This window comes from Passer domesticus, chromosome 7, assembly GCF_036417665.1.
Source record: "Passer domesticus isolate bPasDom1 chromosome 7, bPasDom1.hap1, whole genome shotgun sequence".
Classification (NCBI taxonomy): Eukaryota; Metazoa; Chordata; class Aves; order Passeriformes; family Passeridae; genus Passer; species Passer domesticus.
The window spans coordinates 50,999,891-51,024,813 of record NC_087480.1 but is presented as its reverse complement, the minus strand read 5'-3'; the positions used below and the strand labels follow the sequence as shown (position 1 = coordinate 51,024,813).

Sequence of the window (24,923 nt, the reverse complement as noted above, 5' to 3'; positions counted from 1 at the left end):
TCTATTGTGAACATGTTATTCCTATATTTGTTTGTGGAAGGATAAGGAAACAGGAAAGCCACATATTTTCTAGCATCTTAAATGCACGGAGCAGAGCTGTGTAGCCCTACCTGCAAGTCCCAGCAGCTGATAAATAACACAGGTCACCTGCTGAAAAAACTCCACTGAAAAGAGTTTGAGCATTGTCTCCCTCCAAGGCTGTAATTACCTCCTGCTGCAGTAGATCTTCTGAACAGATCCATCAGAGGCTGCAAAATTGCTGCTACACGCGGTGAGGTTTTCTCCACAAGCTCACAGCAGGAATTGGCTTTTCCCGCCCGCCATGCCCTGGCGCCAACATGGCGCCTCAGGGCCTCGCCTCAGCTGTGCCAGCCACGCTGGGACACCTGGCAAGCGGCTTCCAGCAGGTTCCGTGGGCTGTCCCTCTCTCCAGCCAGGCGGGGGTGGCTGCAGTGCCTCAGCAGGAGCCTGAAGAGAGAGGCCTTCATGCCATGGCTTTCCGTGCCACGGCCTTGGAGCGGAGGAGAAGCGGCCGCCTGCATGGAGGAGCCCGGCCAGGCAGCGCCCGCACCTGCCGAGCGGCACAGGCAGAGCTCTGGGGCTCTGAGCTGGAGGCTGCTCGCTGGCCAGAGGAAGCAGGAGGCTGGAGGAGCCATTCCTGCCAGGAGGACACCCGGAGCATTCCCTGGTTATGCCCTTTCCCTGCTGGCGCTCTGTCCCACAGCTCCGTGGGCAGGACGGGGCCAGGTGCGGCTGGGAGCTCGTTGTTGTTCCCCTCACAGCAGTGCACTGAACGTTGCTACGATTTGTTGCAGCTGTCAAACTGAACGAGTACTGAGTGAAACACCCTTTTCCACAGGCTGTTTCATGTTTTTCCTTAACATGCCAATGGTGTTTTAGGAACAGGTTTTCCTCTGTGAGAATTTCACACTGTTGTGACTCCTTCAACTTCAATGCATTTTTGAGTCAGCACTGTAGTTGTATCAGAAGAGAAGTATATGACTTGTTCCACTGTAGATGGTGTCTCTAAAAAAAAAATGAATTGCAAAATAGTCAGTGTCATCAATTTCCTCCCATTTTCTTGGTGGGTACAGTTTGAGAATTGGAAGATTTTTGTTCTTTTCTAATTCTAGTTATTTTTTCCCTCACATAGGTGGCCCTGGTTCTGGCAAAGGTAGCCAATGTGAACAGTTAGCCAAGAAATACGGATTTACTCACCTGTCCACTAGTGACCTTCTCCAAAATGAATTATTGTCATTATCAGAGAGAAGTAAACTGATCAAAGACATTGTGGAATGTGGTGAACCTGTGCCTGGCGTGAGTGATGGTTTTATTTGGGGTTCTAATGGTTGAACAAAGGCAATGGTAGGTATATTGTCTAAAACAGTGGAAATAGATACTGGAGCTGATGGTTCCCATTTCAGTAAAATTAATCTGTAACCTCAGGGAGACATTTCCTCTTTGCCAAATCTGTGGCACTTGTTTCCCTTTTCAGTGCCAGTATTTCTTTATGTTTCACACAGGCAATAAATCAGAAATGAAATATAGTGAGACAGATGCATTGCAAAATGTAAGTGTAAGTACAGGAAACAGAAACTTTATGTCCTTTTTATAGCGTCACATTTCAGATTCAGAGCTGGTCCTCCTGGCAGCTATTTTAAATTACAGTACCTGCAGCAGTTCCCTGCAGAGCTGGCTGACATCCCAGAGTAGCTGGACTGCAGCTTAATGGAGATTGTGAAGGCAGAGGGTGTTGTTCTCAGCTGGACCTGACTTTTACACGGCAGGTCTGCAGTCCCAACTCTTGGTGGGTCTTCAGCAACTGCAGCTAGGTCAGAGCATGTGTTTGTTAATGAAAGATACTGGGAAATGTTGCTCAGGGGAAACTAAAAGCTGTGCTTAGGCTTGATTTTGATTGCTTTTCTCTTCAGTGTGTTTGGTCAGATGGGGTCACTTCCCATGTGATATCATTATACCAGTGACATAGCAAAATGCAATCAGATTGAAATTGCTGCAGCAGTACTCTAGAGTTTCACAGGCATTAACATTCATTCTGAAACTACGAAACATTCTGAGCTATCTGGAGGGCACTTTGGGAAATCTTGGGTGGATTGCAGCATCAGATTTGTGTGGCATAGCTGGTCCTGAGAGAATAAAAAGCAGGATGCCCTGCTACCTGAGGGACAAGAAAAACACCTGCATTCACAGGACCCACTTAGAGCCAAACAGGACCATTTTCAAGGGTGTAGGACTAAAGTCAGTGCAACAAACAAAGGTATCAGTCTTTCTTATTAATTCACCAACTAATTCCCTCTCTTTCCTGTACAGGGTATTGTTCTGGAGCTACTGAAGGAAGCCATGGTTTCCAAGCTAGGGGACACAAAAGGATTTCTGATCGATGGGTATCCCCAAGAGCTGAAAGATGCAGAAGAGTTTGAGAGCAAGGTGACCATACAACTGTAATGCTGTTGTAACTCCTGTAATTCTGGTGCTGCTTCGGTCCCTCTCTTCAGCTGATTGCAGCAGGAACATGTGAAAAGCCAATCCAGCAGAGCTGTGCTGATGATCACTGAAATTTTAGCACCCCATCAGCATAGCAAATAGCTGTTGCCCTTACCTACAAAGAATCTAGAACACAAGGAGAAGTAGAGGCTGATTTTATCTGAATTTAATGTAAACCAGAAACAATTCACATTTAGGGGAAAACCATAATTTCAGAACCAGTTTCCTTGTTCTAGTGGATAGTGCTGTACTTCTCGTGAAAATGTGATCAAGCACTATCTGATGCAGGATCATAAAAGTATGTATCTTCACAGTTAATATTTATTACCAGTAAGCCAGCTCTGCTCAAGCTTGCTGCCACTTGAAACAGCCAAAGACAGATTTAATTTTTGTGGTGAGTAACAGGTGGCACAGCCATAAAAAGAGCGTTCTGCAAGTGCCTGCGTGGCAGTTCCGAGAGCTCTCAATTTCCTCAGTATGTGCTGAGACCTCGTGAGAAGCCTCAGCCGTGCATTTCTCAGTCTGCAGGAAATACTCTGTCTGAGCCTGTCAGTGAATCTGCCAGGGTTTGGGAGAAAAGAAGTGGTGAATTAGGGTTGATAGTCAGTATATGCTACATCATACACTCCAAAAATGTCCTAAACAAGTTTATAAGGTAATAAAACTTTATTGTATCCCCTGTTTTCTCGCTGAGCCTTTAGCTGCTTTATTTATTTAGTTGGTTACCATAAACACCTAGCAAGATTTAGGCAGCAAAAGCCAAACAAAATAATCAGCAATGGGATTTGCCATAGAAGTCATTCACAGAAATGTTTACTTATTAGTCCCTTTAATAAAATGCTGTAGATTATTTAAAAGATTCTGGAGATGTCTCTCATTTTGTGTCTAAGGAGGAACTATTTTAGCAGTGCTGTTTCTCTGGCAGGCATACATGTTGGTGTCCTGTGGACACTCCTCTATATTATGAAGTGGGATTTAGAGATTGGAGTGTCCTGCACTGAGGCAGGCAAATAAATCCTAATGCATCCCATGATGAAGCAGAGCTCCTTAAGTTCCCTGAAAGCAGCAAAAGGTCCCGTAGTCCTGGACTGCGTTTGGCATTTGGAGTAAAGACAAGGACTTTAAGTGACTGTTTTGAACCTGCTAAGTCCCCCCTGTTGTGTCTTGTATCCACTTTCCATAGGCTGGCTGTGAGCCACTCAGTAAAACTGTGCAGTTTTTTATAATGAGTTGTTTTTGAGAGAATGCTTTGCAGTTCTTTCCAAAGGGTGATGAGAAGTTCTTAAATTATGACTGAATGAAAAGAGGTGCACATCAGGCCTTACTAATTAATGGCAGCAAAGTACAGATGAATAATGCTACATATCTACATGATATGTGAAAAGCTTTATAATTGTTAACAAAGACCTGTCTATTTAGAAGACATCAAGAATAATGCTTATGCTTCAGAGCTTGATTCATAAACAGAATGAGCTATGTAGAAACAGCTGATTCTCCAGCCAGTTTTATCCAATTCCCTTCTGTGATGCAATTGTATTTTTACCCAGCCATAATTCTACAGAAGCACAAAATTCTGTTCCCTCCTCAGTCTTTCTACAAGGTGAAAAAACATTTTAAAATTATATATTCCACAGCACCAGGCAGGAAGTACCCAGTGAGACAGAGTAAAGACCAAAAACATTAGACTTTTTTGGTATGTATTATTTAAGCTGAATTGTGTCAGGAAAATCATAATTTTAAAAAAAGTAGCAAGAATTGTTGTAATACCTGATAAGGGCATTAGTTTCACTTTTTGTGGATTTTAGTTTGGAAGAAGGATATTTCTGTAATGGTTTGAATTACAGATAGCAATACTGAAACTTCTAAGAAAACCATGTACATTTTTCAAAAGCAAATCAGACTGAGTGTATCAAGCAAGATGCTATTATCTGATCCTATCAGTCAGTAGACTCCTTCATATCCTCATTGTAAGGTAATGATATGAGTATAACTGATAGAAGTAATTATTTCCCATTTGTTCTATTATAATTTAGAACAAACCATGGAATTTCTCATGTAAAACTGGGAGGAAATAACTTCTCACTATCCTAATCCAGTTATACAAAAAGGGCATTTGTTTAAGCCATTGATTAAGCCCACATCTTTTTTTTTTTCATTCTCTATGTCTCTTGCACTATTAAAACTGCCTTGTTGGCTTTTTTAATCCCCAAACCCAGTGCTGCTACAGCTAATAGCATTAATGTTTTCTGTGTGGAAAAAATGGGTAGATAAAAGCCTGTCATTGAACTGTCTGACATAATCTCTTGGCTTCAGCTTCTCTTAGAAAGTCATTAAGGGTAGTAGAAAGGTCAACACAATCCAGACATCCTCAGTCAAAGGCAGAAGGCCTGAAATGAAATATTTACCTTTTGAGTATTTCTTCCTTTGAGGGATGTCAACAAAGATAACAATAACAATTTCCATATATCGATCATTTAGACTTTCTTTACCGTAGCCATGGTAAAAATGTGATTTTGTAATTGTCACTAGTGTGAAGAGCAGTCATCTTTTTCCAAGACTTCTCACTTTTTCCTAAAAAGTGTTTTCCGGATCCCTGCTGGAAAGGGAAGGAATGATGAAAAGACTGAGCATGGCATTGAAGGATTAAATACACAACTGCATGGAAAAATTAACTTTTTTCCTACTGATCCTTTAACATCTTTATTTTGCTTGAGACAGTGGAATTTATGGCTTTGGATTCAGCCCAGCAGGTTTTGCTCATACAAGATCCTGTGTCAGAGAGCACTGTGCCTGAGCAGGGTGCATGACAGTGCATGCCAAGATTTATGCTAAATGACATACATATTTTTCAGTGTTTCAGGGAAAGAATTATGATGAATTGTGTTTAGAACTTTTGGCTCTCTCCTGAAATACCATAAAGAACATTTTGCACTTTCTTGCCATTTCTTTTCTTCCCATAAAATACAGCAATATCTATGATCAAATGTAGAAAGAGATGATTATTTATGATCTTTTCCAGGCCTAAGAATAAAAATAAATAAATCTGTATTTATTTTTATTAGAGAAAAGGACAGACTCTCCCTCATGACTAGTTTGGCACTAGCCAAACAACATTAAATGACCAGCTTCCCATAGAATTTGGAAATTACTTGCCAATTTCAAAATGCGGAGAAATGTATCACATCCTTCTGTTGCAGCATGGGGAGGAATGGTGTGGGTACACTGCAAACAGGGATATAAAATACTGTGTGACATAAAGTAATTCACAGGATGTATTCCTGTGAATATTTGATGGTGTCCCTGAGCTTGTTGTTACTCATTTCCATCTCAAGTGGGTACACTTTTATGTGAACATTTCCTGCTACTGCATCTTGAAATACTAAGCTAAGTTTACCACTCCCTTTTCACACATTGAACAAAGAAAAGGCTACAAATATAACTGAGTCAAGTATTGCATAAGTCCTGTACTGTTTACATCTAGCAAATAATGAACTGACACTCTTCAGTGCAAGTAGCCAGAGTTTGTCAGATCCTGTCTCGTTATCTCTCTGTGTAGAGCCCAGGCAAGCCCTGCCTTGCTCCTCAGTGCTGGCATCCCTTAGTGCTGCTACAGTGAGGGGTGGTTGTTAATTAGCGTCTCCACGGACAAATACTATTTGCTAACAAATTCCTTGGTGACTGTTTTGGTGTTATCCAAACAAAATCTGTTTTGCTGGGCCAGTGCTTTGAATGTTTGTTGTTTTCCTTTGTCTGTAGATTGGGGAACCAAAGCTCGTGCTCTGCCTGGACTGCTCTGCAGAAACCAGGAGCAGTCAGAACTCTGAGAACACTGAAACCACTGAGGACAGGACTGAAAGCTACTACCAAGCATCAAACCCTCTGATTGCATACTATGAAAGCAAGACACAGTTATGCAAGGTAAATACTTGACCTTTTAAATTAAATTATTGCTTTTTACTTTAACTATATGAGCAGTATTTAGAAAACACCGACATGGCACCATTTCTGTCCTGTTCCCACATTTTCCAGTTGTTCTCATTTTACAATTCCCTGGTTTGTTTGCAACTTCTGCAAACTTCTGAGTTCCACAGTACAGTTTGAAAGAATAAAATCACAGATTTATCCTTAGTCAGAGAACATATCCTGAATCAATAACTCATCTGTATAGAATCTCTTATTTAAAATAAATTCTAGAACACTTTTCTTTAAGTATTAGGATTTATTACTAAATAAGGGCTTTCAGAATAAGGATGAAAGATTATGTTAATCCAAAGCCCTTTAGTAAAATTTTCAAAACTGACAGTGTATATCCTGAAATAAAACAGGCCTTCATCCAAGAGAGATCTTTTGCTGGAATAAACAACATGGTTATACTAATTTCAGTGAATTGCCTCAGTTTACACCTGCTCAGGATGTTATATTTTAAGCATTCTTTTTATTCTATAATCAATACTTCAAGAGAAGCAAGAAAAAGTGCACTTAGCTGGCACATCTGTAGACTCATTTACGTCGGATTTGGGGAGTTTTTTCCTTTGTTTCTCTGCTCTGTCATGGCAAACTGTCCCTTATTTCAGTTACAGAAAGATCTAGTCCTACTGCTCTGTCTTGTCCTAAAAGAGAAAGAATCCAATAATAGTTTCTGAAAATATTATGGGATCTATTTTTTCTAGAGGCTGTAGCAAACATGAAAATCACCTGCCCCAAAATTTTCTCCTTTGCAAAGATCCCAGAAGAGAAATGTGCAGCTAATTTATGCACCAATATCCTGACCTGAGGACAGGGTAAATGACACAATGCTGAGAAAAATGATACTCAAAGAAAGAGTTCTGATTTGTGGCCTTTCCTAATCCAAACAAATGCACATAAGACAAAGCCTAAGTGGCAGAAAAAAGTTCCTGCTTACTTTTCATCCTTAGGCTTACAAAGGATTATGTGGTTTATTTGTTTTTTCTTTGAGAAGCTATCTTGCCAAAATTGCAAGGATGTGCCTAACTAAGAATTCAGTACAATACACAATACACCAACACAGCACAATGCCAAGGAAAACAGAACTCTCTGTCTCAATATCCTATTCCAGGGAGCTGAGCCTACCACAGTGTTTCCCTTTTTGAAGCATCAGGGAAGTGACAGCCCCAAAGAGAGTGAAACTGCACTTAATACTTTCACACAGATTTTGCAGTCGTGGTCTGCCTCATTTCACTTGACAGGGACTTTCTTTGCCCTTCCTTAATGCTTCTGCTGCAAGTTCCTGCTCTGTCCCCTTTGTAATGGCAAAACATGCAGTCCTTTCTTGAAAGCTGGTAGCTCATTAGCTGCTTAAGGAACCTGCCAAATCTGTGGGTCACAGCTGGGTATGTGATTTGCACTTGTACCATTAGTTTTGGGGAAGCTGACATTGTGTGTTTGCATGTTAGAAAATACCTGTGCTTTGCTTGAAGTGTCTACACTACTTTTCTTACAGTGTCTGTGCATTGTCTGCACTTGCTTCTGGTGAATGTGGTGTTTGCCATAGATCCATCTTCCAGGTGGAACCATTGAATATGAAAGCTCTGTAAAATCAGCTTTATAAACATTATTGTGGAAAATGTATTTTAAAAGTATTTTAGTGGTGAATGTGTTTAAGCTACATGTATTGAAGAAAGTAGAGAGTCAAGGGGAAGTTTGCAATTCCCAGGGCATGGGGTTAGTTTCTCATTTATAGCAACAGATTTTACACGCAGCCAAGCACTGACATTAGCAGCCACTGGGTGTTCTCTGAATGATGAAAGGAAATTCAGGTGGAAAGCAGAAAAACTGACAATAATAACTTCTGATCAAATATATAAAATACAGCTTCTGATTGCTTTTTTTTTCTGCAGGCTAAGCTAAAATAGTCTTTGTTTTTGTTTTTTTTTTTTTATTTGTAATATCATGCACACAGAAGACTGAGACTTTACCTAGAGGCAGTCTAACATGTTTAATATTTTTCTTTCCCATTTTAATTAAAACATCACATATTTTCAGTGCTGGGGATTTGTTCATTCCAAAGTGGGTTTATCACTCTCCAACACTGACCAAAGCTGGCTGAAAATGTGCTGCCATGGAGATGCTGATGCCTCTATAACTCTGTTTCCTGAAAGAACTGTGGTGTGTTTCCTATACATTTCAGACAAAGCCACCAAAGTTAATTTACCAGGGTTGATTTGAAGACCCCTTAAAAGAAATTCTCATCCGTATTCATGGATTTATTTGAAATCACCCATGGACCTCCCTGTAACTGCAGATCAGAGGCTGGTGTACTCTTTTCCTTAGGCAAAGCTGGTGGGATTCAATAGCTTCAGGGAAGCAACGCCTTCCTGAAGGTGCTATTTGGTGACCCAGATCAGTCTGTGATCCCAGGGTAAGCAGTGGCCAAAGCATCTGAAGAGAAGCTGTTTAAGAGGGGAAGAGAAGAAGAGTGTTAAAGAATCCTTGATTCCTGCCTAGGTTTGGTTTTTCAACAGAAGCAGCTCTTCAGTGAAAGGCCCACGTGAGCTTTATGTCCCTTGGGATTGCAGCAATGCACTTTCCTAAGCATGCAGAGGAGTGGGTGTTGAGATTCTAGAGGAATATTAGAGTCTAAATCCCAGTAACTTCCACAAAGATTTTGCATTAATCTTTTCTTGCCAGCTTACTGCAGCGTGTGGCTAAGGGCCACTAAATTCTAGGTATTAATTGTGTAAGTGATCATGTTTTATAGGGCTTGACTGTGGCACCCAGCTCCACCTGGCCACAGAAAAGAAAATCAGAAATCGACTTGTGTAACAAGAAAATGGTGTTGGCATACTGGTGTAATTTAATTTCTCCAGTTTAAAATCTAAATTTAGGGCTGGACAAAATTTCCCGCAGACTGGGAACAGCACATGACAACAGTGGGATGTATTTAACTTGTCCTATCCACTCCAAAGGTTTTCAGTCCTGAAACAGGCTGATTAAATATGCAAATGTAAAATTCAGTCCTGGGCAGAAGGCCAGCAAAAGGTCTGGTGTGGGAATTAGATGTTGGCTGTGCAGTCAGCAGAGGAGGAACTGATCTGTCACACCACATCAAGGTGTGGTGAGAGTACAGTGTCAGAGCTTTCTTACTCTGTGCACTGGAACACAGAATAAGAAATGCTTTACTCCTTTTGGAACAGGCTTTAAGGCATGGTTGGATGGAGTCTGACAAACACAGTGCAGACAGAAAAACTCAGCTCTGACCTGGCTTGCTCTGCACTCATTGGGAATTCTCTCCCTGCTTTACTTGCACAGGAGAGAAAAAGGTATATGGTTGTAACAGCATTCCCACTTTAATTCTTGAGGATTTTACAACTTTCCCCAACCTGGAGTGATTGTGCATATGTGCACTCATAACTAACTAATATGAACTGGAACATTTTTCCATTCTGCTGACCTCTGAACAAGAACAGTGACCTCGTGAAGCTAACAAAAGATCAGGACTATGTTGGATGTTTCCCTTTGGCCAAGATTCCCTCTTTGTGTTTCTGCTCAGCAGTGGAGGCTTGAGGCATGCATGGACTGAGGGTGAAGGCTGTGGGTGCAGATGAAACACCTGTGAACCTGACAGGAATAAACAACAGCAATCCTTCCAGCACCCTGCTGAGATGAAGAACTGTGTACATATTTGCAAGGGAAGATGAACTGACTGAAGAATGAAGGGCAAAGACAACAGTCTCCTTACTTTTCTGCTGAGGCATTAAGTTTCTAAATTGTGTTCTGGAAGGTAAAGTTGTGACTAACAAGTTAGAAATTTTTCAGATTTTTTTAATAAATTCATGTTTAGTTTAATATCCCATAATTTCTTTTGTAGTCAGTTCCAGAATACCCACCTGAGGAGTTGCAAGTGGCTGCTTTTCAGTAAAGACCTTGTACTGGAAATGCAGGGGCTGAAAGCACTGTTCTCAAAAACACTGCCTGCAAGCTGCCTGGTTCTGCCTGCTTCAGATAAATGACATTAAATGAAATGAAACTAAATTCATTATCGTAATAGTAAGCAGGTAGATACTGTTGGTTTTAAATCTATTTCTCAGTGAGTTCCAAGGCAGCTGGACAGGAAAGTGCATCTGAAAATTTAGTAGACACCTACTTGTGTTTTGACATGGTTAAATGTAAATCCCTTTGAATATATGGCTCTCTCTCAAGTAAGAAGAAAGGGAGGGGGGAAAAAAGATTGTTTTTAATATCTGACTCATCCTTTAAAGCTTTTTTGAAGTGACAGTATGTAGGAGGGTAGTAAGTAAAAGAGAAGAGCAGTGCCTTGGTAGTCGAGCAAGACAGCCCCGATCCTACCTAGCTAACATAAGACACCTGGTAGGTGTCTTACATACAGGTTTCCTATTCAAAGTCTGAGGAAAAGGGCATGGGTATAACAAATAAGCCAAGCAGGACAGAGCAGAGGATTAAGGGTTCCCAAAAACTTTGACTCTTTCAGATCACGTGCTATGAAAGCTTAGCCTACAAAATCCAACAAGAATTAGTTTTTTCTGTGCTTATTTCCTTTCATTATTTTTTTTCTCGGTGGTGTTCTACTATTTTTTTCTAAAATCACTTGCAGGTACATTTTCCATAACCATTATGAAAGAACATGTGACCATCCACCCTCTCCCAGCCTTCCACTTGTGAGCCTTCCCTTGCTGATGCCATTCTAAGTGCGTGTGGGGAGGGGCGACCTTTCCAGAAGGGGTAATCAATGGTAATAGTGAGAGCAGTTATGTGGTTTATTTCCATCTTTTGAAAGGTTCTCAGAGGCCCATTAACCCTGATAGATAAGGATGTGGGGAACAAAGGAACAAGTGATTCCCTATTCCCCCCCGGTGCCTTGTGGCCCATTAGACGAGAAACTGATCTAAAAAGATACATCAGAAGCTTTAGCAGGGGATCATGGATAAAACACAGCAGAAAATGCATGTCTAATGTGAATAGGTCTTGGGGCAGTGTGTTTCAGTGGATTTACACAGCTTGATCCATTGCTGTGAGAGCCAGGTGCTGCACAGTCTCAGAGAGATTTTCTAACACACTCTAGTGACAAAGACATAAATGTTAGTGACAACACAGCTGAGCTTGCCTGACCTTCAGTACTGAATTCTACCTACTGAATTCATTCCAGAGTCTGTCCTCAGCCATCCTCTCTACAGACAGTCAGGTTCTTCTCAGTGGCAGTATATGTTTAGAGCTCTAAATTTCAAAACCCACAACAAAGGTAGATTTGTTGACAGAAAACTTAATTGGTTGATTTTAATGACAAAAAGAGCAATATTGTACTATAGGGATGGTTACTCCAGTAATTTTTCATATGAGCTCATTAAATTTCTCTGTATTTGAAGTTACCAAAAGCCATAGCTGCATTTCAAAACTGTGGAAAACTGTATATGGATCTTGTTTTACGAGAAGTCAGCCTTAAATAGCTTTGAAAACAGGCCTAATTTATGAGATTTGTTAGAATCTGAGGAAAAGAAGTACACAGTTTTTTCTCTGGAGCCGCTGAGTGTTGTTGAATTACTGTAGTACTAGATGTGAATTATTGGCACATTAAGTTAGTTTTGTGCCACAATGTTAAGTTAGTTTTATGAATTGGGCCTTTGTTATTTAGGAGGCCAGCATGGGAAGCACTGGGGCTGTCATTAGTCAGGCCCATCCCCATTTCATTGCTGCTGTTAGGAAGTCAGCATTCCAGCCCATCATAAAGGGTGGCGGTTTCCATGCTTACAGAACTAATTCTTCATCACAGCTCCCTAGATCTAGACCTGAGTAGCAGCTCCTGTTCTGAAGAGGTCACCAAAAAGCCAGTGGCAATCAGCTGTGCTGATTAGTTTAGGTCAGTTACACAGTGCGGAAGTATTTATGAAGTAAAAAGATAATAATACATAGTAAGATGAGAGTTTTGAAATGGCTGTGGCCTTCACCCTGCATGCAGTATATTTCCTGTGGGATAGCCATATGAAAATAGTTGTCTTGGCAGTTGAGGCAGGCCAAACCAGGTGTTTTATAGCAGGTGAGATGGCAGCTACTGGTCTTGTTTTAGCTGGAGAAGACAGACATTTGGTTCAGAATGGTTCATCACTCCCATTTTCTTTTTCTCTTTGTAAGTACCCCCCACTTCTAAACACTTCTGAAAGAGGTGCAGCCCTTGTGGGAGAACTGCCCTTTCTAAGGCATCAGTATGTGCCTGCCTCTGCCTCAGCTCTACAAAAAGCAGCAGCAGCAGCATGAGGGGCAGTGAGGGGGCCTGGGGGGTGGCCAGGGCGCCGAGGGCAGCTCAGCTCCCACTGTCACACACGCTTGCAGTGGGGACAGGGCCCAGGCAGGCACAGCTCCTGAAGGCTGGCCTGGCTGGGTACCCAGAGCTGGAGCTCTGGCTGAGGAAGAGGCTGGTGAGATGTGCCAGCACTTCCCACAGGATGCAACGGGGACCGAACTTCGCAGCATCTGCGGGTGCCACCGAGAGTGAAACCCAGGCTCTGGAGAGAGCCTGCAGTCCCTGCTGGAGCTCTGCAAGGAGCAGCTGCTGACTCCCACACAACTCAGCACCAAGGGACTTAGATGTACATGGACTGCAGTCAGCTGTACAGGAGCTGGCTGCAAGACAACATCATCTCTGAGCAGAATTTCTTGGCCTATTTAAAAATACATTTATTTGAACATGAAACTCCTTTAATTCTCCTGCAGACCAGAGATGGCAGAAAGTATTATAGGCATCAACATCCCCTTCAAACACTACAATTGCCTGGCTTTCTTGTCAGCAGCTTGGAGATGAAAATGCAGCAGTTCAGAAAAAGATCCCTTCACAAAGTTGTCATGGGTCCGTTTAATCTTGTGCAAGCATGAAAGACTAAGCATGGAGAAGCAGAGAAGAATCATGCTTTTAAAGACCAAATATCTCAGCAGGCATTTGAGGAAAGGAATAATCAGCAGAAGCATCTGCATGGAGTACACAGCCATTGTGAAAGCTGCTTCTGTCACTGCTGTGAGGGCTGAAGACAGCTCTCCTTCCTCAGCTTGGGATGGTCATGAAACTGCTCAGAACAGCTCAGCTCTGCCTCATGTTTTCCAGGGAACACAGACAAATATTACTGCTGCAAGTGTCATTCCTCTGTGCTGAAATGCAGCTCTCATCTTCAGCACAGGAAAGTAAATTCATCTTGTTTTTGTGAAGTACAGTGAAATGAAAAATAGCTTGGTCAGAAAACTGAATCTTTGGGGTGTTCAAGAACAAAATTGCTTCAATGAAAGTTAAGTTTTCATACCACAAAAGCAGTGCCCTTCTAAAAGATAGGGACAAGGATGTCATAAAACCAGAACCAATTCACCAAGTTTCCAAATCCAAATGCACTTGAATACACTGATTTGCTAAGTTACTGTGGAGTGGTCCAAAACCCAGAGTGCTTCAGAAGGACCTCACCTGGTTGGAGTGATGGACAGAGTCCTTGGCAACTGCTCTGCATCAAAGGAGTAACTTTACCTTAAAACATGAGTACTTAAAGCTCCCTCACTTGACTGCTGTACTTTGATACAGACAATCCAGCCTGCAGAACCCTCTTACAGAAATCTGTGGAAACAAAATGAATAATCTGGTTTATTAAGCTGTTCCTCTACATTAGAATGCTTCTACCATGAAGCAGAACAACTTCACTTTTATATTAGACCAGTTTTTTGTTGCAGTGTTTAGATTCTGAGATAAATCTTTGTAACTTAATGAAAACTGGTTTTTTTTGTGCTTCACAGGTTGATGCAGAAGGAACACAGGAGGATGTTTTCCTGGAAATCTGCAAGACAATTGACTCTTTTCTGAAAAAGGAAGAGGCAGCATTGTTTTCACCAGAAATGCAGTAATGGTGTGTGAGGTGTGTACACAGCCTTGCCCACATGCACCCCACAGCCATGATTTGCTGGTCAAAGCAGAGCTGCTCCCTTGAGAGGTACCTGGAATGTGTGCACGTGGCATTACTCTAGATGAAATCTTAGTTCTGCAAGTACACTCAACAGAAAGTGGTCTGTATGCTAACCCCACTCTGGGAACTGTAACATTTTGTTTTCTTGGGTGTTTGCCCTTCATGGGCTAAAAGCAGGAAGGTGAGCAGCAGCTCTGGTTTTGTATTTCATGGTCACACACATTCCATGGGAAACAGGGCAGTGCCTGGCCAGCAGGGAGCTCTCCACCCACCCCAGTCGCTGTCCAGCAGACTGACATTAGGGTTATTGCATACAAGTTTCCCACTATTTTCTTTTTATTAACAGTATTAATTTTTGTGGTGTCACTTAGCTTGTTCTTGGGCTTTAGTGCCTGAAACCTGTCCTCTGTAACATGCAGCTCTAAGAGAGCTAGAATTAAGTCAAATTGCAAGTTAAAATAACCTTTTCACACGTCCCCAGAACACTGTTGCAAGGAGAAAAACTCATTGAAGATACAGCTGAATGTTGTGGAAGTCTGTCAACCCCTTATTGGGAAGCAGACACCATTTTTGAGACAGTCTTGTCTTCTGCTGGGAATGTTATGATTTTACAACTGACTTCCCAGTTTTGTGAGCTGAGAATGATTATTGTATAGTTAAATGTGCAATCCAGTAATGATCCATATTAACAGCACTTGTGCTATAGCTATTAAAGTCCATATGTAAAGTTGGTTATGAGCCAGAACATCTCATGTCATCTTTGAATTTCACTTTGGAAGTATTTCAAATGCAAAATTCAGATCATCATCTGTTGTCTTGTACTGGCATTGCCAAAACTTGGGAAGGTGTGGTGGGGTGGGAAACCAAAAAAAACCAGGAAAATGTCAGGGATTATTTGATTCGTATTGCTTGCACCTCTAGTAAGCCATTTATCTGTAATCTGCAAAAAAGTCTGTAAAAGTGCTGTTGTATCTCCATTAGGTTAACTAAAATATTGTGGAGTTTCTTTGGTAATACTGACAGCTAAATAAAAGCTTGTTTGACATTGCTGTAAAGTAACTGCATCCTCTTACTGGGACTACTGGATGAATTTACAGTGAAAGTGGGTTGCATGATTGCTTGTACTGTCAAAGGTGTACTTTATGCAGCAGATTTGCATTTTTAAAGTTACCTTTCTTGTAATGAAGACATAATACAAATAAAACATGTACAAAAATGAGGAGTAATGATTTCTGTTACAGTATATGTGGGTTTAATCCTTTTCAAAGCACAGTACATGACTTGAAAATATAGCTCAAATCAGCATGCTTACAGAGTATGTCCTTTTTCCAATCAGGGCAGATTCTTCTGTTTCCTTTTCTTCCTTAGCATTTGCCCTGTAGATGCTAATTCAATTATCTTTTAGGGTGTTTTACGTATGTTCTTATCCTTCACATCATGGATGTTCCATCTTCCCTGGGTCCTTCTATAGCCTACATTTTACCTCTGGTGCTCTGGAAGTGCTTCTCCAGCTCCAGCCACGCCATTGAGCAGCAGCAGCAGCGCCTGCAGTACCACAGCAGCTCCCAGGGCAGCTCTGGCCCTGACACACCAGCAGCTGCTGCTGCTTCTTTTTACAATAGAACACTCTGCAGTTACCACAAAGTTGCAAATTCATCTGGGTAGGTTTTCTAGAGTATTTTCTGTGATATTTAATTACAGAAAAAGTTATAAAGTGTGGAGTCTCACACTTGTGCAGGATGGGAACAAAGGCAACATACAGCTGCTATTTTGTTGGGGTTTTTAAAATCTAATTACAAAAATTATTTACCATACACTTTCAGTTTAATTTTTATTTCTGCTTCTTCTGTCTTTTCTTTGTAAAAAAACAACAAAAAAAAATCATCCCATGCTTGATTTGGTGTTATGTGCATTAGATACCTATTTGCATACATTCATAATGTATGCAGGAGCAATAGCTGTATATGCATGCATAGGGAAACATTAATATTTATACATATTCAATAAAATAGGACTTATCCAAGACACTCTTGAGTGATTCAGACTTGAAATTATCCTTTGGCTTCCAACCTTGTTCCAAGGTTACCAAGGATCTTTTGTTCTTTCCAAGCTATCCTAAACTGATGACTATTTTCTCTAATTTACTTTTCTTACTTTATTCCCATTATTTTTTCAGGATATAAACAGAAAATGAATGTTACCACAGATCCTCTTCCTGATAATACACCTTCACCAACTCTAGTTTCCTATAAAGACCATGGATGATGTGGAAAGCATATTTTTATGGTCTTAGAAAGCCTCTCAGAGCAGTATCTTTTTCAATTCAAACTAAAATACATCATGTGAGTTTTGTGTTGTGTTTTTTTAAGGTTTATTAAATTTATCTAAGTATATGAGATACATAAGATATGCTTACATATCATACTTGCTCAGTGTTTTAGTAACTGTACTGTATTACTTTCTAAATAGATTAAATGCCTACATTCTTTTTTCCTGAAGCAAAAAATAGCTACACCTAAAGTTACTGCAAAAATACTGACCAATCTGTAATTAAAGTTACTAGGTGCAGCCAGCCAATTATCCTTCCTATTGCCATCTTTTGAAGTCAAATTAGTTTGTTTTCTAGCTAATTGCTCTGAGTATTCTAGCTTCAAAGCAACTGGAAGTCTTACTACAGTTATAAAATAATCAAGTGTTTCTGAATCACAAGCTATACATTTCAATAAAAAATATATTAAGTAAAATATGTCACAATAATTACAAAGCTTCTCAGACAATGGTATACACTGTACCAAGGCTACTAAAATCTGGATTTTCTGTGGTCTGACAAGGAAGTCTGTGAGTGAGGAAGGAGAGAACTGGAATGCTAATCCTGCCGGGGCGGCAGAGGCGGCGCTGGGTGACCGATCCAAGGGTCCTGTCCAAACTTTCCATCTTGATTAAAGAGTCAGAACTACACAGAAAGGAAGTCACAGCAAGCATTCTATATAATAAACAGACTGTATCCACATAGTTTATTTCTCACAGTTCTCCTGACAATTGAACATTATTTAAGAACATACTGTATACACAGATAAGAAGAAACATACAAAATGTTTTAAATGATGCACAACAAAATCCAGCAGTATAAAAGAATGCATGTGAACCCTTGCTCACTGCTCAGGCTAAATTTAATCACTGTTTAAATAGTAATAAAAATACAATCTTTCATGGATCTTGTGCAGACTACAAAAGAGGAAAAATTATTACCATATATATGATTTATATTAGGCAGTTTTCTTTGATGAGTTGCACTAACAACTCCAAATACAGAGGCAGAAGGCTGTGTATTTTATTTTAAAGGAGTAAATGTTGAGTATTAGAGACTTTACACAGTTACTAGCACTGGCACTTTTCACCATATTTTGTACACATCACATGATCATCTTATATAACATTACATTTAAAAAATATATCTGAGTGACAATTTTATAACATTCACACACCATGAGCTGGTTAAGGAAGCAATGCCACAGTTGCCCCCTGTAGTGCTTCACTGTTGGTAAATAGAGTTCATTGTGGTTTAAAAAAAAATTTAAAAAATTGAAGGTCAACATGATTAAGCAGCTCCAATTTAATAAAGGCCCGTAGCCAACCATTGCTGAGACAGTGAGTATTTTTAGAGTACAGCCTAGAAGCAAACACTGTCATTGGTTAAAACCTTGCCTAAAGAAGTCAGTTACTGTGCTGAAAACTATTTCACAACAAAACTGCAAGCTACTAAACTGTTTTTATATAAATACTTCATCTCCTCTGGATCTCATTATAACCAAGTTCTTCAAAGCCTTTGGAATATACTCTATCTTTAATGTGTGCTCTCATTTCTGGCTCACCCTTTTGTATGTGTTTCTTTTGTTTAGATTCACCACCTAAAAGTGACTAATGTGGTGAAAGAAAAGTCTCCCAGTGAAACCTTCTGCACACTAGGAATGTTCAGCTGCTGTTCAGTGATCTAGAACCATGACAGCTCAAAGCTGTAGTTTGACAAGTACACCCAGGAAGCTGTCATGCTGTGAGTGACATTTCAGGGAAAGCAGAGTCTTTCCAAAATGTGCACAGAATTAACAATGGTGCCATTGTTATTTTTCAAAGAGGATAGTAAACCCAAGTTGGTAGATCTGCTTCCCATGTCATCTATTTGCTGGAAAGTAGTTTGGGTCAAGATAATTGTAACTGGTGCCCTGGGACATGCAGTAGTCTCTGTCTAAAAATGTCTCTGCTCTGTAAATAGGTTCTAACTGGTGATCTTCCTTATGAATCTCTGTTTCATGCAGACTGCAAGGGAAAGAAAAAGATAACAGTTTAAAAGTCAAATACTTTCCTTATATTTAACTTTCAGAAACAGTGATCATATTAACAGATTCAAACCAAATTGCATAGCAGTTCATTCATAAAGTATAATTCCCCCCCATTTAACTGTACCAAACCTATCTGTCCACTGTATTAAAAAAAAATTATACATCCAGAATCTGCTTACAAAATGTATCTCCCACAAAGAGATGCTAAATTATCTTCCACTTTCTTCAACACAGGATACGTGTCCTGTGCTGGAGCAAAGATTTCCACCCTACATAGCAATTCTGCAGCAGAGAGATTCAATCTAATGACAAATAGCAAATAGAAGCACAGGCAGCTCACCAGTCAGAACACGAATCACAGAAATCCAAGGACATTTCTTGAGGGCAGTCTTGGCAGTGCCACCGAACACCCTGGATAGGCTCAATCCCGCAGTTGTCACACTGTGGAGCAGATGGAAGAGCACTGAGAGAGCAGCAGCTGGAGGCAGCACTTCCATGCTAACAGTGCACACCAATTCACCCCAAGGGAATCTCTGGGTGTCCCTGTGCCACTGCCAGCCCCCACAGCTGAATCCTCCTCATCACGTGGATAAAGAAATCCTTATTCTCCAGGAGACGCCCTCCAGAGCCCTGAGGATCCATCAAGCTTTGGCCTTGCTTCCCACTCCCCAAAGGCTCCACCTCGGCATCACCCTGCTTGAGAAAAGCAGCCCAGCCCTGCCTGCAGACACTCAGCCTCAGGTGAACTGCTGTGACACAGCACAAGGACAGGATGTTTCACACAAGCCCAGCCACATGGAATGTCAGCCTTTCCATGGCAGAGGGAAGCAGTAAGACCCGACCAGGAGAGCTTGTTGGGCTGCTGGGGGCTGCGAATCAGGGCACAACAGAGCACACTGATGCCCTTTCCAGCTCAGGAAATGTAGTAACACATCACGGGTGGGCTGGAACTAAAAGCCAGATGGCCAGGAAGGAAGGGGAATAACATGTTCAAAGAAGGAAACAGAGGTCTGGAACTAAAACTGAGCAAGGCGACAAGAACTGATCCCAAGTGCAAGAGTGTGGTGTGAAGAGATAAAACACACAGTAAAAACAAAACATGAAAGACTAGATGAAAAATTCACAGTGGTACAGAAGAGGGACAGATGCAAAAGTATTTGATCAAAAACAAGAAACCAGGAAAATGGGACTTGCAGGCAAGGAGAACTTTTAAAAAACCTAAACTACGTAGAGTGCTGCAGAGACAGGACTGAAAAGGAAAACAAAATGTGGGACACAAGGCTGTGCTCCCATAGCTCATCCTCTTTCAGAACCTGAATGGCTGTCTCAGCATCTCTGGAACCCACTGGCACAGCAGCTGCTCCTGCCACCACGGAGACTCTCAGGGTCACAAACACCTCACACAGCCCTGCCACAGCTGCACCCCTTCTGTCCACAGATGGCTTTTGAGTGAGGAGGGACTAAGCACACCAAGAGCTGTTCTTTGAAAATACCAAGTTCAGAACAATGCTACAACTGAAAAATTTGCTCCAGTTATCTGAAGTTGAGAACCAAGACAGTGGAAAGCCTTGACCTTAATTTTTGTGCTCCAGCTCCCCTTTGACCTGTGAAACAGAAATAATACTATGCCCTTCATTTTTAATGAAGAAAAGAAGTATTTGCAAATTGCTTGGATATTACAGCAGTGAAAGCCATAAAAAGCCCACAAGGGATTCAATAATTCAATGTTCAAAGCACAGGTTGAATAATGTGTAGTAAATGAGGCCAAAGGCTGTGCAGAACCAAAACTGCTCTCAATGGCTGCTTATTAGGTGAGGTCTGCCCAGCTCACAGACTGAATTTCCTGAGGGAAAACAGCCCATAATCACCTGATTTCTCAGCTTACTATAATGCATAATACAATCAAACTCAAATACAAAGAAACTTTCAAACTTCAAATGCTTGACACTGTGTAATGTCAATTTACTTCTCAGGATAATTTTGTGTAGAAAAAGCAGTTTGTTAAAGTCTGGTCTGCCTGATTGAAGTTTAAAATTTTGGGGGGAAGAAAATTATTATTTTTAATAATATTATTTTAAAAATCCCCATGAAATGAAATACCAAACATACCATGCCAACTAAAACCAACAAAAATAAAAAGCACCTTGGTGGTCTAATAACTTAAATCTGTCAGTATCAAATGAGAAGGCTGTCTTAATTTTACAGTCAATTTGAACTGAACCCTGAACTAAAATAAATCCATCTCCATAACACTAAATTAGAAAACCTGTTCCAATAGTTACAGTAACCAGTTAGACACAAAATCCCTTGCAAAATATAAAATAAGATTTCCAGACTGCCCTTTCTTTCATGATGTCTATTAATGGTTGGTTGTTGCTCGGACAACACATCAGTTTAACTTCATGGTTTTTTCCTTAATTTTACATAAATATTGTTTTATTTAAAAAATTATTAATCTATTACTCTTATCCAAAATATCTGTCCCTTCTTTGGCCTCAGGTGGAGGCAAAATTACTCCAAATTCATAATCAGAAAATTATCATTAATAAATTACTATCAAAACAGAATGTAGTGTCAAATGGAATTCTATCTTGATTCAACAAGGCTCTAATACAAGCTGTATTTTCATGATGTGGTGAGAAAAAGACAGCATGTTTATTCATTTCCATATAACATCAGCATTCAGTGAAAGCTGAGCTACCAGAAAGAGTGAATTACGTGAGCTAATTTTCTTAAAGAAAATGAGGGAAAACAGACTCAGTGAACAAGAACTAAGGAACCAAACTTGCTACAATCAACGAAATCTTTTCAGGAAATTCAAACCACATTCTCTTGGAAAACTTCTACATTCCACTGAGCAACAGAAGACCATCTCTGTCACTCACCTTAAATCCCACGTGCTGCACAAATCCACTTTCTGCATGCATCTGCTGGAGTTTCTGTTTCTTCAATTTTTTAAACTCTAACAGTTCTTTGTATTCAGGTAACTCTCGATAAGTTACTGGAATACTCTCTTCATCCTGTTCAATGTAAAAAAACCCCAGAAAAATATTCTTACTTCAGAATACAGTAACTAGTAAGACAGGAATTTGTTCCATAAATCACTATGTATGATTAATAGTGTTTAAGAAAATGATGGCATTATTCTAACATATTAGAAAAATATTTTTAAAACCTAACACCCATATCCAGTATTAACTTCTCACCTTTACTGGTAAGAATAAAATGCAATGAGAGGCACCATGCATGACTGAAAGAGCAGAACTCAGTTATCCAATTCCCTTTATCCCTTTACTGTCTCTTAACAGCTTATAAAAACAGATTGCTATTTTTTCATAAATTATGAAGCAGTTTGTCTCCCTGCAGGCCAGTGCAGACATCTTTGCCAGAGAGGTACAACAAATGGTTCTCTCTTTTTCAAAGACATGCAAATTCTGTTTTTTCTCACACAGTTTCCTTCAACAAAGGTTGAAGAACTGCTAAGAAAGGACAGAAGCTCTAATTCTAGTTCAGATGCTCATTTCAAGGTAATGATTTTATTATAGCAGCTGTAGTTGCTAGATGTCACCCGTTTTCAAAGATGACAATTCTTTAGTGATGTAGAGCATTTTTCACATCCTACACTGACAGGAACCTTCAGGGAGGGAAAACAACTACAACTACAAGATAGAGATTAAAATTCTTCTAATGCAGCCTGAATGTGTAATTTCCATTTCTTTTTATGAATCTGTGAAGATAGAAGATTCTGTATTATTTAGTAAGTTTATTAAAGGAAGTGAGGGAAAGAAGCTTTACTACATTTCTGAAAGGCCTTATCAATTATTTAATTGCAATTATGAACCTATATAAAGGACTAGACTGTAAACTTCAGAATGGCTAAATGACACAATTCAGTTGTGTAGTGATAAGCTACATTTTCTTTAATATAAAAAAGGGATTCACCTTCCACGCAAATCTCCAAAGTTTTTCTGAGAAAAACTGCCTGTCACAAAAAACTCTATACTGCATAAAGTATGCTTTAATAGCTTCCTGTGTGGACAATTCATTCCGGAATAGTAAATAGCTGTGTTCTAGAATAATTAGACTACTCACAAAATTAAGAAATCATAACTGAAAAGGAATTGAACTCTGTTAGCAATAGTGGGTCTTCACTTGAAAATAACTTGTTTATACCAAAATATAATTTTCAGGAATAGTTATGACTGGTAATAATCAGGCAAATCTTTTTGTCTTTACACAGGAAAAGCATGTGATAATTCCACTATGAAATCAAAGAAAACATTTCTTTCCTGCTACACTGTTTTTCTTCTGCTAAATGACACAAAGTATTTTTCTCCAAGATAGCAACTGTCACTAAGAGATCTGACTTTCAACACTAGAACAGAATCCTGTGCATTCATCTTGAATATAGTTTACAATCCCTTCTTGTTTCCAAACTGCTATTATTTTTCACTGATTGTGGGGATCTTTTGGGTGACTGAGCTCCCCTGTGTCTTTCTACCTTACTGAAAGCCGGAACTGGATCTATCTGGAAATATTACTCTAATGAAGGAAGAAAAGATTATGGCAAATTAAAATAATGCCACATGACCACTATTATCAGTGCTATGGTGCTCTCACTAATTATGAGTTAGGGCACCACAGCTAAACCAAAATGCTTCAGGAAACTGCTCAGAACAATTATAAAATCTATATTTAAAACCAATACAGAACAAAACCATGTTAGCTCAAAAGCAGTTGCACTGCATCTCTTCCAATATGCATTTTACTTTCCAGGCCTCTTAAGATTCTTATTGGAATATGCAAAGTTATCAGGAATGGCTGTGGATGAGCTGGAAGACCATCACAGAGAGAACACAGAAAATGAGCACAGATGGGATTTAATACTAGGAAATAGATAAGAAAACATGATGCTTAAGGAAGACTATGCAGTGCAGGTAAAAAGTCAGGAAGAAAATGAATGGACTGATAGTAGGTGGCCTCAATACTTGTGTTATGCAACAAGGTTTTCACACACAAGATGTCACTAGGCTCACCAAAAAAAATACAGAATTAACTAGTCAGGTTCTTCAGTCTAAAGAAAACAGGAAAACCACAGTGATTCACACCAGCTGTGAAACTTGCCAAGCTCCCAAGCAGTAGGCTATAGTCCCTCTATGATTCTGTATGGAAATGGGAACAACATATGTCTAAATTCTTGTGGTATTATTGCATGGGATAAATTAGGAAAGTAGTACACTCCATGATGCAGCAATTCACTGGGTTAGGATGTCAACTAGAATCTGCCTCTAAGAATACATAAATATGCTTGTTGATTGCCAATTCACTCTGTTAGTTCACACTTTAAAGTGGATTTTACAAAATTCATAATTAATTCAGCTAGTAGAAGATTAAAAAAAAAACAGTGACGCCAATAGCATTTGAATTTTACCAGGGCTGTATGTAACCTTTCTAAAACACATCTTTAACCAGAATCCCAACTATATCATCTACATGATTTTCAAGCCTCTCTCATACCAGATCACTTACTAAAAATATGCAACTAGAACTTCTTCGAGACATTTCAGGACAAAACTGTTTATGACTTACAGACTTCCTTCCTGATTTGGTCTAAATTCTTTGCTGTCAGAGGCTGTTACATTAATAATGTATTTATAATTCAAAATGGCTCATGATCTTACTACAATTTATTACTTCCTTGATGATATTTTATGGTGAAGAGGCCTTATCTATTAAACACTAAACAAGGTCAAAGTGACAGCAAGCAAGACATTCTCTGACTAATTAAATGACATACCGATACTTCCTCTTCTGCTGCAGTGTCCATATGGCTGTGAAAACTGCATCTGTCATCATCTTCATCCATATAAACTGGAGGTTCATGAGATGTCATGAAAGTTGAAGGTTTGAAAAGATGTTTATTTAAAGGATGTTGCCGTCTACTTGATGACTACAGTGAAAAAATGGCATATTTTTAAAAACACTCATTGGCTATTATTGAAATAATCCTAATTGATAAAACTCTGCCTGGAATTTGTTCTTTCACACTAAATTATCTAAGATGCTTCCAAATCCTTATATTTATATCTCTGTATCATGGCCTCCCACAGCTGCAGTGCTTCTCCCCCACAACAAGTGGAATCCAATGAGCAGTGCAGTACTTTGGCAAAAATGAAGC

The 24,923-nt window shown here is 39.8% G+C and overlaps 2 protein-coding genes across 5 annotated transcripts in view; one reads left to right on the top strand and one right to left on the bottom strand.

The window, feature by feature from the left end:
• The window catches only part of AK5 (adenylate kinase 5), an 82,921-nt gene extending 67,294 nt beyond the window's left edge, over positions 1-15,627 (top strand). Inside the window, exons 11-14 of the mRNA XM_064428580.1 lie at positions 1,154-1,317; positions 2,329-2,445; positions 6,259-6,420; positions 14,242-15,627. Coding sequence (XP_064284650.1) covers positions 1,154-1,317; positions 2,329-2,445; positions 6,259-6,420; positions 14,242-14,349 — 551 coding nt within the window. The 3' untranslated portion in view covers positions 14,350-15,627. The remainder of the gene's footprint in view (positions 1-1,153; positions 1,318-2,328; positions 2,446-6,258; positions 6,421-14,241) is intronic.
• A 1,762-nt stretch (positions 15,628-17,389) lies between these two features.
• Positions 17,390-24,923, bottom strand: part of ZZZ3 (zinc finger ZZ-type containing 3) — a 56,511-nt gene continuing 48,977 nt past the window's right edge. For all 4 annotated transcript variants that reach the window (XM_064428549.1, XM_064428553.1, XM_064428550.1 and 1 more), the window contains exons 10-13: positions 24,543-24,695; positions 21,631-21,765; positions 19,086-19,186; positions 17,390-18,722 (exon numbers count right to left, since the gene is read on the bottom strand). In XM_064428549.1, the coding sequence (XP_064284619.1) occupies positions 18,578-18,722; positions 19,086-19,186; positions 21,631-21,765; positions 24,543-24,695 (534 nt within the window). In that variant the 3' untranslated portion in view covers positions 17,390-18,577. The remainder of the gene's footprint in view (positions 18,723-19,085; positions 19,187-21,630; positions 21,766-24,542; positions 24,696-24,923) is intronic.